Here is a 13,976-nt window from a genome sequence, read left to right on the forward strand (position 1 = left end):
ATATATATATATATTGCCCGTCACGCAAAGCGGCATTACCAGACGTATAAATACTCGGTCTCTCCCCGTCCCTCGGGTAGCGCTCCCCTACCCGAGGAGAGACAGGGTACCCCAAGAGGAAAGGGGGAGAGGATAGGAAGTGCTGAATCTGTGTGTGTGTGTGTGTGTGCATATCTATCTAAATATTTAGCCATCATTTTTGAAGGTCCGCGCACACTTGTATTAACATAATAAGCAACCTTTTTTTTTTTTTATACACAATTCAAATGACGGCAGTAAAGTATTTTCCTTCTTGTGCTGAGAAGAAAGTGTTCTTCCTTGCGATCCTCATTCCTCTCTTTCCGGGAAAACGTCACTTTGGTAAAGGTTTACACAAGAGCGGCGTAGCTGCTTGCACTTTTGACACATGTCCTGTGGATGAGGGGGAACGTTCCTTCTTGCCCCTCCGGATACCTCGGGTGGAAACTGAAATTGCATTACAATGAAGGTAAACCGGAGAAATTTAACCGTTAATTTTCGGATAACAGATTTTGAGAAATCAGTTTCATTTGCTTTTAACTATAGTAATTTATCAGTATATTCTATCATCCTACTCAAACTTTTATTTAGCTTAAACTTTTTTAGAGTATTAATAAAATCATTCATAGACAAAACCTGAATCAACATTTACCTGACAATGAGAAGACGAGGGTGGAATATATATGAAATTCTAAATTAAATAATCCTTGATTAATAAGAATAAATGATTATATTTCATACTAAAATAAAACAAATACTCATATTTCAAATTACCCTCTCTATATAAACCTTAATTCTTCAGGCACCAGCCTCCTTAAACGAGATTTTTTTTTTTTTTTTTGCACATTGACAGCCGAGTAGTATTTGCAAGTATTACTGCCATGCAAAGCCATCTCACTAAGTTGTCATTACTCTGTTTAGAAACTTCCAGTATCACAGATTATATCATAAAATTTGCGTTATTTCGATTAGTGAAGTCCACAAAAGCACAATCAATCTCTCACGCTATGCAACAAAAATATCTCTAAAAACTAGACCACTTTATGGGAAAAACAGACAAGGAAAATTTAGTGATGCATCTAATACATCCCTTTTCTCTAATTAGCATTTACCAATTAAAGAAGTTTATATAATAACATCATCTAAAGTGATTGAATTTCTTAACTTGGCTCGACTTGAAATTTGCTCGAGTATTACTGGACCTTCGTTACGATAAGTAAGAGGTCGCTAATATTGAACGGAAGTAATTAGTCATTCAGATGTATACACACACCGAATAGTAATCATAGCGGGAATATGAATCTGTTGTAAATTATTAACGTTTTATAATAAAAATGCTGATACATTCTTAATTTTGATAACAGACAAATTACCGAGGAGTGTCCCACCAAGAACATTGTTATAACAGATGTCAATCACTTATGCATACGCATACTTTAATGCGTACAGTTGGCTTCATTAATTCCGATACATTTCGTAGGATGCTAAAGAGACATCTGACAGCCGTGCATTGTAGAAAGCAACTTTGTGTTTAGCAAAAGAGAAACTGTTGGCAACGTTGCCTGTAAAACAAAGTCGCCGATGTAATCGTGTGATCAAAAGCATTTTCATTCATTTTACGAAGTTCTGTATAGAAAATTATTATTTGTTTTACAGCACTTCGTGAAATTGATAGAAAAAAAAAACAATTTTGACCATCTATTTACAACCTCAACAACTCATTTTACAGGCAGTGTTGCCGACAGATTCTCTTTTGTTAAACACATAGTTACCTACTATAAATTGCAGCCGTTAGCTGTCTCCATATTTTCCAGCAAAGTGTACCGGAATTAATGTAGCCAACTGTACATACTATATATGTTCCCTTATTTCATCATTTCATAAATTCAATTAACTTAGAAAATTTCTCATTACTCCTCAAGATTTAATGCAAAACATGCACAAATATGCCAAGGCGAATAGGAAAATTACGTTCAAGCAATACCAAGTTAATGTCAATTGAATGGGAAATATCCTATTGTCTAAAGTTGACCCATCAAATGACAAATGCCCCTCAATGAATATTACATATTACCCTACTGAGACGAAGATGGAAAGTTCAGACTTCTTCATAGGACGAATCTAATTTGAGTATTAGTGCAACAGATGATTCTAAATAGCAGTGTTGTTGAAACAGTGAGCTGCACATAGCTCAAATTCTATCTGAAATAGAAACCTCCAGTAACGGACATAAACCTTTATCAACCAGAAGGATTAATCAAAAGGCTTTATAAAGCTCATTTTACAACCCCACATAACTGGAAAATTTAAACCTGCATAATCCTGCAAAACTCAAAAACACAAGCCTCCATCAACTGCAAATAAATGTATGACTTATTGATAGAAACTTAAAATAACACAGAAATAAAAACCTGCACAAAGCAATCTAGACAGTTACACAAATTCAATTCAAACTCACAGAAGCAAGGGATAGAAACCTTCGAAAAAATCTACAGCAGCTTACTTGCGCGTAAGGGTAAATCTCCCCGTTGCATCCTTTACAATTCTGGTAGCAATCTGCCCAAGAATTGGCGGAGAACCAGCCTTTTTTGCATTTTTCGCAATAGAACATCCCGCAGGCGCGGCGGCTTCCTTGATACGGCGTCAAACCCTTCATCTTACTTCCTTTTGTGGTCTCGTTTGCATTCTGCTTCTTCTTTTGAACATTGGGGGCATTCTGATTCTTCTTTTGAACATTGGGGGCATTCTGATTCTCCTTTTGAACATTGGGGGCATTCTGCTGCTTTAAAGTATTTGCAGATTTGTGCATCATCGTTCCTCTTTCCTCTGGTTCGACGGAAGGTGCCGCATTTGGTTCTAGATTATCTTTTGGTATTTCTACTGGTACAACCATTTCCCTAAAAAAAAGGATATATGTTTGCATATCATATGAATATGAACTAACAAACAAACTTAGGGTTGCGTGCAACTACTGCGAATAACAGTTCCACATTGAAAGCTTTAAGTATAAGCTATGTAGTGGAGGAGAGGGCACACAGGTACATCAAAATATAAGAAGGTAGTATATAAACAACCAAAGGAGTTGAATTACATATAAATGAGTAAGATAGATATGGCAAAGTAAGCTGTGGTATAAATTGGGCTGAAATATGAGCAACAAACGTAGAAAAAAAACACCAATGCACGTAAAGGACATCAGATATGACTAATGGAGGAGATAAGAAACGCAAATGAAAAATATTAAAAAGGAAAAACTACTTAGAAATTTATATTGTGGAGGAAAGCATGGAATAAAAATAGAGACGGTGGGCAAAGAGGGGATATAAAAAGAAGAGTTTAGATTTTAGGAATATAAATAAGAGAATACAGTAGGATATAGACACTACAAGAGGAAATTCAGACAAAACTGCGAAAAGCCGAAAATATCAGTTACTCAAGTTACAGACGAATAAGAAAAATTTTCAATACACCATATTCAACAAGCAAAGAGAGAACCTGAGAGGTTACTATAGAATGGAGAAGCAAGCCAGTGCGAAAAGAAGTTACAGGTACCATGGGGTGTGTGTGTGTGTGTGTGTGTGTGTGTGTGTGTGTGTGTGTGTGTGTGTGTAAAAAAAACGTCAAACCAATAATAGAGGAGGAAAATTTAAAATTCAGTTTACTGAATATAGAGGATTTGAGATAAAAAGTATAGGGGTAATAAGATTAATTCCCTTTAAACCGAAATAAAGATAAGATTTAAACAGAGATAATAATGAAGTAGAGGTGGAATATCTAAGGAATATTAGGGTAACATGGGACAATGAGACTGAATCTATCCTTTTTTTTTTTTACCGAATCTTCCCAGACAGCACTATCCTGCTCGTAATACTAGGTATGCAGTAATCTCTAACAGTTATGCCTTCTCCGTCATGAGACTCAATACTACACAGTATTCTAGAAGTTTTATTCCAGTTGCGACCAAGCTGTGGAATGATCTTCCTAATCAGGCAGTTGAATCGTTGGAAATTCTGAAGTTCAAACTTGCATCGAATGTTTTTAAGTTGAACAGGCTGACGTAAGTCTCTTTTTATAGTTTATATATGAAAGATGTATTTTAATGTTGTTACTGTTCTTAAAATAACTTATATTAATTGTTCATTACCTCTTTAGTAGTTTATTCCTTTATCTATTTCCGTTCCTCACTGGCCTATTTTTCCTCGTTGGAGCCCTCTAGCTTATAGCATCCAGCTTTTCCAAATAGGATTGTAGCTCGGCTAATGATAATAATAATAATAATAATAATAATAATAATAATAATAATAATAATAATAATAATAATAATAATAATAATAATAATAATAATAGAAACAAAAGAGTTGATGAATACAACAGAAAGTTGGAATTGATTATGTAATTGTCAATTACATCTATAAAATCTATTCACTCTAGATATAAAATCGAGAAAAAACTGTAAAATCGAACGCGCCCATTTTCAGAGAGAGAGGGTAAGTAGCGAGAGACTAAAGACCAGGTGTAAAGAGTTTGAAGAAAAAAATATATAATTAAATATATAATTGAAGGAGATGTATGGATTAACATAATAGATTCTAAAATGGAGATTGAAAAACATTGTGAAGTTATTGAAGATATAGAAGAGGAAGATACTATATGAATCAAAATTATAGGAACAACTTTGGGTGAATAATGATATGATCATTATTATTACTTCTAAGCTACAACCCTAGTTGGAAAAGCAAGATGCTATAAGCCCAGGGGCCCCAACAGGGAAAATAGCCCAGTGAGGAAAGGAAACAAGGAAAAATAATATATTTTAAGAACAATGACATTTAAATAAATATTTCCTATATAAACTATGAAAACTTTAACAAAGCAAAAGGAAGAGAAACGAGATAGAATAGTGTGCCCGAGTGTACCCTGAAGCAAGAGAACTCTAACCCAAGACAGTGGGAGACCATGGTACAGAGGCTATGGCACTACCAAAGTCAAGAAAACAATGGTGTGATTTTGGAGTGTCCTTCTCCTAGAAGAGCTGCTTGCCATAGCTAAAGAGTCTCTTCTACCCTTACCAAGATTAAAAGAGGATAGGGAGGAACTGAAACAGGCAGAAAAGTGATGGGTAATTAAGAGAATTAAAATACACTTAATAGGAGTAAAGAAGGAAATATGCATAAACAATCTGAAATTTTCATAAGAATGAAAACTGGAAAAATATGTATATAACGAAAAGCCAAAAACTGTTAAAAATTTTATGAAATTCTACTATGAAAAAGGAAATAATCCAAGTATAAAAGAAGTTAATGGCAAATAAATCAATATACTCGTACTACTGTACATGTGAACCATGCATTGGGACTATGATAATAATAATAATAATAATAATAATAATAATAATAATTATAATAATAATAATAATAATAATAATAATAATAATAATAATAATAATAATAATAATAATAAAAAGACAAAGACGTGAACGTATAAAAGAAGTTTGAACAAAGAAATAAGATGGCAGAGTTGGATGACAAACTACGAGGATGGATATAGCAGGATGTAACATCTCTGGAGGTATATATTGGCACTTTTAGCTTATGAAAACACTGAGGAAAATAAGCCCTAGGTTGAAAGCACAAATTAACTTGGAAATCAAGAAATGCCTATAAACACTGAAAGCAGAGAAATCAGCTGTGACAAATTGCCTACGTGAATTCTGTTAAGCACCAATGAACCTTACTATTATAAAAAAAAAAAAAAAAAAAAAGGAAAATAAACACTAAGGGCAAAAAATTTGACATATAAATTCATTAAGTATATCATATAGATTACTTATGATGACGATAAAGAGGGAACTGAAAACTATTGAGAACGAATGAAGATAAGGATTACCATGACAGTTTTACAGTAGAATAGGAGATAGTTTCATTTTACAATCATCATCATCATCATCATCTCCTCCAACAATTATTGACGCAAAAGGCCTCTATTTTACAAGTGTGTAGAATATGAGTTTAAATAACAAAATTAAAATTTTATTGGTGACAGCATCAAACTTCAATAAGAAACTATTACTTGGAAATAAAATATTAAAAGAAATGATGAAAACATATTGAAATTATACCACAAACTACAATTGCTCAGGATTCTAAAATATTTGTATGTATGATAGACAAAATCAATAATGACACAGGGAAGCTTGCAAAATTGTTTATGGAAATTCTGCGAATTTCCCAAGGTCATTATTGATTTTGTCTATCCTACTGTACATTCCTCGCCGATAATTAACATGAGGAAAAACCAAAATATTAAATTCCTAATAGATAAGAGCAAAGTGCGGCATAGTGCTATTAAGATAATATGCAAAACAAAACGCATGACATGGAATTAAAGTAATAAGGAATAGAATATCACTTCTTGATTCATCAACTTAGAAAATGAAGGGATTGCATTTAAAAGGAAAAGATGGAAATAATGCGTGATATAATAAGTAACATGCTATCATTGTGAGAATATTGTTATATAATCAGTTCTGTTACTGAATAGCATAAGAATTCTTCTACGAAAGAGTTCTCTTGCTTGGGGGTACACTCGGGCACACTGTTCTATCTAGCTTCTCTTCCTTTTGTTTTGTTAAAGTTTTTATAGTTTATACAGGAAATATTTATTTTGATGTTGTTACTATTCTTAAAATAGTTTATTTTTCCTTATTTCCTTTCCTCACTAGGCTATTTTCCATGCTGGGGCCCCTGGGCTTATAGCATCCTGCTTTTCCTACTAGGAAAATAATAATAATAATAATAATAATAATAATATTTCTGATTCTAGTTTTGGGTTGTGCCATAGCCTCTGTACCATGGTCTTCCACTGTCATTGGTTAGAGTTCTCTTACTTGAGGGTACACTCGACCACACTATTCTATCTTATTTACCTTCCTATTGTTTTTTTTTTCAAGTTTTTTATAGTTTATAAAGGAAATATTTATAATAATGTTGTTACTGTTCTTAAAATATTTTGTATTTTCCTTGTATCCTATCCTCACTGGGCTACTTTCCATGTTGGAGCCCCTGGGCTTATAGCATCCTGCTTTTCCTGCTTTTCCAATTAGGGTTGCACCTTAGCAAATAATAATAATAATAATAATAATAATAATAATAATAATAATAATAATAATAATAATAATAATAATAATAATAATAATCAGTTCTGTTACGGAATAGCATAAGCATTCTTCTACGAAAGAATGATGGTGATAGGATTTCTGATTCTGAGCCACCAAACCAAAAACTAGGGGCCGGAAGGCCATTCAGTTTCCATACAGAACATAAGGAGCAGTCAGAGGCATAAGAGCGTTTTTTTTTTCGGGGGGGGGGGGGCATAAAGTTTGGAAAGGTACTGACGGGGTTGGTCTGGTGGTCCTACCCCAGAAATCTTTTACGAGGAAACACCTTTAGATGCGATTTCCTGGCATTTGAGAGCAGCTTGTAGCAACAACAAAATAAAATATTTGGACTATAATGAAATACCGGTAGGCATACCTGATGAATTTACCAAAAACACACTAATGATGTTTATCCTTTGCTATAAACTCAATCCCAATATCGACGAAGTTAGGGCTTTCAATTTCTGAATTGTACTATGTTTTTACTTACGTTTTATTATATAAAATAGACATGGAGAAACCAACTATACGAAGAAACGAAAAACGATATAAATCTTATTATCAGTGTAAAAAAAATAATCTACTTAAAGATTTACAAGTGCTAAAAAAAATTAAATTCAAGTGACCATAGAATTGTAAGAAGCAAAATTTGTGTAGATCTGAGGAAAGAAAGAAAGAACGAAAATAAATAATCCAGTAATAAAACAAAAACATGACGAGTTTAGTTTAGGAATACAAAATAGGTGCTCCTAGCTACATACCAAGATGAAAGAAAATAGATAAGAAATTAATAGTAATTTAACAAAATTGGTATTTGAATCAGTCCAAGAGATAGCTAGAAAAGTTTTTTTAACAAGAAAAAGGATAGTTGCCAAAAACCAACAAAAATCTAATAAAGTAGACTGGAGATGAGGGTAAAACCCAAATGAGATAAAGTAGAATTGGCAGAATTATCTAGAAACATAAACAAACAAAAAACACAAGACATTTGCAAGCAGAATGAGACGAAAAACTAAAGAGAGGAAGAAAGATCAAGTTAATGAAAAGAAGACTTGGAACAGAGTGCCAAGATATTTGCTTTAACGGATGAAAATAGTTATAACAAGAGCTTGAGTGAAACAAAATGGTATAGGATTTCTATACACTAATATACAACAGTGCTATAAAAAAAAAATCTTTTCTAATAGAAATAATGAAACACCGGTACCGAAAGTAAAAAAAAAAAAAATAAGAAAATAAAAGAAATGAAAACATACAAAGCAGAAGAAAGCCTAACACATGATTTAATAATAAATGGAGAATATTACACAATACTAAATCTCGCCGAACTTTACACAAAATGTTTGCAATACTGCTCTATATTTTCATCTTGGAAAAATCTAATTTTATTAATTAAAAAAAAGAGACACACAACAGACCTGAAAAATTACCGCCAAATAAGTTTAATCTCAGTAATATATGAATTTTTACCAAGATCATATTAGACAAAAAGGAAAGAAAGTAGACTTCAATCAACCAAGAGAGTACATTAACCATCTAATGAAAAAATCAACCGAGTACGACAAAATCACTATGTAAGGCATTTAAAGACTATGAGAAAGCTTTTGATTCTGTCAAAACTTCAACAGTAATGAAAGCACTTCAAAGACGAATAATAGATACTTCTTATGCTAGAACACTTGAAGATGTCTCTATGGATAGTTAAGCAATCCTAAAAATATATAAATTTAGAGAAAAATCCCAGTTGAGAAGAGTTCGACAAAGAGACCCTATCTCTCCTTAATAATTCACAGAGTTTCTAGATTTTTAGGAATATAGATTGAGAAATTGTAGGAATTGACATTATTTGGAATACCTTAACAACTTGAGATTTGCAGATGATTTAGTTCTATTTAGTGAATCATGGGAGGAATTGAAAAAGATGGTAAAAATTTGAATAGAGAAAGCAAAAATGTAGGACTGAAACTGAAGAAGAGTAAAACTAAGATAATGTTCAATGAAAACGCAGACAACAAAAAGTGTTAAGGACGAACCGATAGATTGTTAATGAATATACGTACTTAGGACATACACTGAGGGTTTCCCATGGACATAAGACCGAAATTAAATGATGGATTATCATGGAATTGAGAGTTGCTGGTAAACAAAAAGAGATTATGGAAAGTAAAATTCCACTTTCTCTAAAAACAAAATAATTCAATTAGATGGTCATACCAGTATTAACTTATGCATCAGAAACTTAAAGTCTACTAACTTAGAACATAAGGTAGTTACAACTCAGCTATAGAAAGAGTAATGATGGGAATACATCTAGGAGACAGAAAAAGAGCAGCATGGATTCGAGAATAAATCAAAGTAGAGGATATTTTAACAGCATGTAAGAGAAAGAAATGGTCGTGAGCAGGACATATAACGATATTGTTAGATGATATATGGACTATTAGAATAACAGAATGGATCTCTAGAGATTACAAACTGAGCAAGGGAAGGGAGAGAAGATGATGGATTCACGAGCTTAGAAATATATATATATATATATATATATATATATATATATATATATATATATATGAATATATATAAATACACACACACACACACACACACATATATATATATATATATATATATATATAGAATAATGCCATACTTTACCATGGAAATGAACGTAAACAAAACCCTTCTATTGGAGAAATTGATTTTGAAGGATAATTCTTATGAAGAGTGAGTTACTAAATTTATGTAATTTAAAATGTTTGAATCTTTTCTGAGTTATTAAATTTATGCAGTTTATTATCTTTTAATCTTTTCTGAAGTAAAAGGTAAAAAAATAAAATTTCGGCAATAAGTGGGAGGAGGGTCCCTATAGCAACCGCCAACACTCACCCCCCCCCCCCCCCTTTAATCCTACGCCCATGGCAGTTACTATATGAAGTCAAAGTAAAGAGGTTGAACAAATGGATGGATGGAAGGAAGGAAGCGTAAATAGAGATTGAAAATACATAGATAGTACTCTATTTGGAATAAAAAAATAAATTATGAAAAAGATACTTCTGGACCGGTGGGAATATGTAGTGAAACGATGGCCACTAATAACTCAGTGCAAGTAAGAGCTAGATTTAGATCAATAAAGGAACTACTAAAAATAGAAAGGGCAGGTCGAAGATGAATAGCCTATGTAGACAACAATACATATGTATCTCTGACAGAATTCAGCGCAGGAAATAATACTCAAATCAAACTATGAGGAAATATACAGGAAAATGTAGGTGTTGTTAATGTGAAAATGTATATAGGCCTAATTTGCAACAACTTCTTTCATCACTGGCTCAGAGTTTAAAATAGAAAACTGAATGTTCGAACTGCAACAGTAGTATGAAGACAAAAGCGACATGCAGCAGTAAGTATACTAATTTCGAGTAAAAAAATAAGAGCTGGACTATGTATTGAAAATGGGGAAGACATAAGATGAATTAACGGAACACATGAGACTAGGGAAAAGTACAATACAGAAGAACCTAAAGTCCCATAGCAAAGCGTCAATCATGAACCTAATATAATGAAATAATAGATTAATAAAGTTAGCACCTCCTTCGTCTTACGACGTCAAATCTAAACCCAGTATAAGTTGAATTTAAACAAGTTGTATTTTTTAATCACAGACCCTCAACTGATCCTATTCTATAAATATGATTCACCATTATGAGACGTTTTCATATCCGCTGACCAGATTATAACAAAACACTGAACGATAACACTTAAAACATGTTAATGCACATACCTATGATTACACTTAAGTCACTAGTTGGGAGCACTTAGAAACAACACTTAATTAATCATATTTTGCTTCCTTAACGAAAGTAATGCTTTACCTTTTAGCTGATGGCTGAGAGTGACCAAGGAGACTGTGAGTATACAACAGTTTGTTGCCAGAGTCTGTTTATATACTCACGGTCTCACCGAGGTGGGCTTCGTACGTTTCTAGTAACCACAGAAACGCGTTGGTACACACGTCTGATTCCTGTTGCTTTTTATTTCCGCATATTTAAAGGAAAATATTTTCATCAACCTATAGTAAACCATAGTCTGGCGGAGTTTTATTTGATTAGATTTAACAAGTTACTTATATATACTAAGACAGCAAGGAAGAGAATAAGACAGGGTCAAAAGAGACAATGGTTCGCTTAATTGGAGGGGCACTCAATAGAGAGCAGACCTCTGCCGCGGCAGCTGATTTCTTGACCATGACCTTGACCTTTGACCTCAACATGTATTAATTGGCGTGTATTTTCATACTCAAATATGAATCAAGTTTGAAGTCTCTGTGACAACGATGTCCAAACTTATGGCTGATTACGTGAATTGGACATTTTGCTTGACCGTAACTTTGACCTTCCAAAATTTAGTCATGTCCTGCTTTTTACATAACAGTCAATCCCTGCAAATTTCATTACTCTACGATTAAACAAACACGCACAAAAATTACAATCACAAATAGGAGCGAAAACATAACCTCCTTTCAACTTCGTTGGCGGAGGTAATGAACTTAACAACAAATTTCTAGGGGCCTCATTAAAATTACTACTACTACTACTACTACTACTACTACTACTACTACTACTACTACTACTCAAGAAAAGTATATGGGAAAATGGACAAGAAGGGAAAATGTACATTGGAAAATGGACAAGACGTGAAAAGTATATTAGAAATTGTAAAAAAAGTGAAAAATATATGGGAAAGGGGCAAGAAGTAAAAAATGGATGCTGACAATCATAAATTACGGACTCAAAAGAAAGATGATGGACCGTCTGTAATGACTAGTAACACCCTATTATTATTATTATTATTATTATTATTATTATTATTATTATTATTATTATTATCATTATTATTAACTGAGCTACAAATTTAGTTGGAAAAGCAGGATGCTGTAAGCCCGAGGGCTCCAACAGGGAAAAAATAGCCCAATGTGGAAAGGAACTAAATAAACTACAAGAGGAGTAATGAGCAGTTAAAACACAATACTTTAAGAACAGTAACAACATTATAACAGATCTTTCATATATATAAACTATAAAGACAGACATAAACACATTTGCTGCAAATTTTAGCGTTTGAAGTTCCACTGATTCAACTACCTGATTGGGAAGATTATTCGACAACTTGGTCACAGCTGGAATAAAACTTCTAGAAAAAAAGGATTCTGATTTGAAAAGGTTTAAAGAGGAGTCTGATGCTGCAGAATTTTTCATAATCATTCAAGGTAGCTGAACTGTAAAATAGAAGTATAATATACGGCAAGATAAAGTTAATAGGATAAATAAGAAATTCAGTAAGATATTTAAAAAGAGTAAGAATATCAATTAAGATAAAAAAAAAGGAAAAAAGACCATAAAAATTAAATATAATTTATTATAAAAATATGTTAAAATGCAAATAAGACAATGAAGACCGTAGATGAGATCAAAAGAAAAGGTGGAGTGAAAGGAGCAGCCTTCTAGGACTTTAAAAAATATATATACCCGGACATAATGCTTGTACAGTACTTTGATTTCCATCAGAAATAAAGATGTTGAGATTTTGGAAAGAATTTGAATATCATCATACAGATTTAAGTTGGAAATAGATAAAAACAAATATTGGAGAACAAGGTGAAAAAAAAAATTAATTATTTGATGTCGAATTGGATGATGAAAAAGAGTAAACAAAAAATTATAAATTATGAAGATATAATAATTCAATTCCCGAGAAATAGGAATACGAGAGAAGGACAAGAGATGAGCTACAAAATGTTGAAAATCTTGGCCCAACTTAAAAATGACGTTAGAGAAATTATAAATCAAATAAAAGACAAATGAGATGTTACCAGATAAATGGGATGAATTGAAATACTGTATTATTGGTGGACAATTCTGAAGGGATCAGATTAGATATACACAACAGAAGAAGACTGTTTATTGCGATTCGAGTGAGATGTTTGAGAAATTACGACTAGTAAAAATTATGAATGATATTAGCGATATGGTTAGTCTATTTCAGTGACAAGGGATGGCGGGTATAGATCCAATAGCAAATCATACTATGATACTAAACACTGTAATTGACTATAATAATTAATTAGGGGCCTACACTTTATTTTGATTTTGGAATACCTTAAAAAGGGTTTCAATAAGTTAAGCTTGAAGGATTGTATTAAAGAACAGGGTAAAATGGCAGATAAGTACAGATGGTGCCCAATTGATATGCAAATTAAATGTGAAGGACAAAGTTACAATTAATAGTCCAGTCAGCTGTGTTGAGGAAATTAGGACTGAAGGAAATGTAGGACAGGGTACAAATTTTGGCCCAAATGTGGAAAGTTGATAACCATTATAAAAAACATCAGAATAGAAGCCCTGATATATGTTACTGGCTTAACTTATTTCCTCCAGTAATAACAGATATAAAGAAGTGAAAGCCTTAAGCAAGTGCCGTAGTATGGAAGAACTTAACACCAATCCTCAGAAGTTTAGTTATTGTTATATAAAAAACAATAGACAAATTAAGGGGATTGTTAGAAATAGAAGGATTGAAACGATAAGAGTATAAATGCATTAGAGATTGACCCTTAAAGAGAGAGAGAGAGAGAGAGAGAGAGAGAGAGAGAGAGAGAGAGAGAGAGAGAGAGAGAGAGAGACCGTAGTCTCACCATAAGAAAAACAGATACAAAACAAGAATATAGGATGAAAGACGTTAGGAAGTATGGAGACGCTAATAGAGTAGGAAGATTGGCATTACAGGTGAGAATAAAGATATATGA

General features: G+C 32.7%; 1 protein-coding gene across 1 annotated transcript in view; it reads right to left on the reverse strand.

Moving 5' to 3' along the window:
• LOC137643262 (uncharacterized) overlaps positions 1-13,976 on the reverse strand; it is a 28,135-nt gene continuing 14,159 nt past the window's right edge. The window contains exons 7-8 of the mRNA XM_068376103.1: positions 2,522-2,915; positions 1-465 (exon numbers count right to left, since the gene is read on the reverse strand). Coding sequence (XP_068232204.1) covers positions 328-465; positions 2,522-2,915 — 532 coding nt within the window. The 3' untranslated portion in view covers positions 1-327. The remainder of the gene's footprint in view (positions 466-2,521; positions 2,916-13,976) is intronic.

Source organism: Palaemon carinicauda, chromosome 6 (assembly GCF_036898095.1).
Source record: "Palaemon carinicauda isolate YSFRI2023 chromosome 6, ASM3689809v2, whole genome shotgun sequence".
Taxonomy (NCBI): domain Eukaryota; kingdom Metazoa; phylum Arthropoda; class Malacostraca; order Decapoda; family Palaemonidae; genus Palaemon; species Palaemon carinicauda.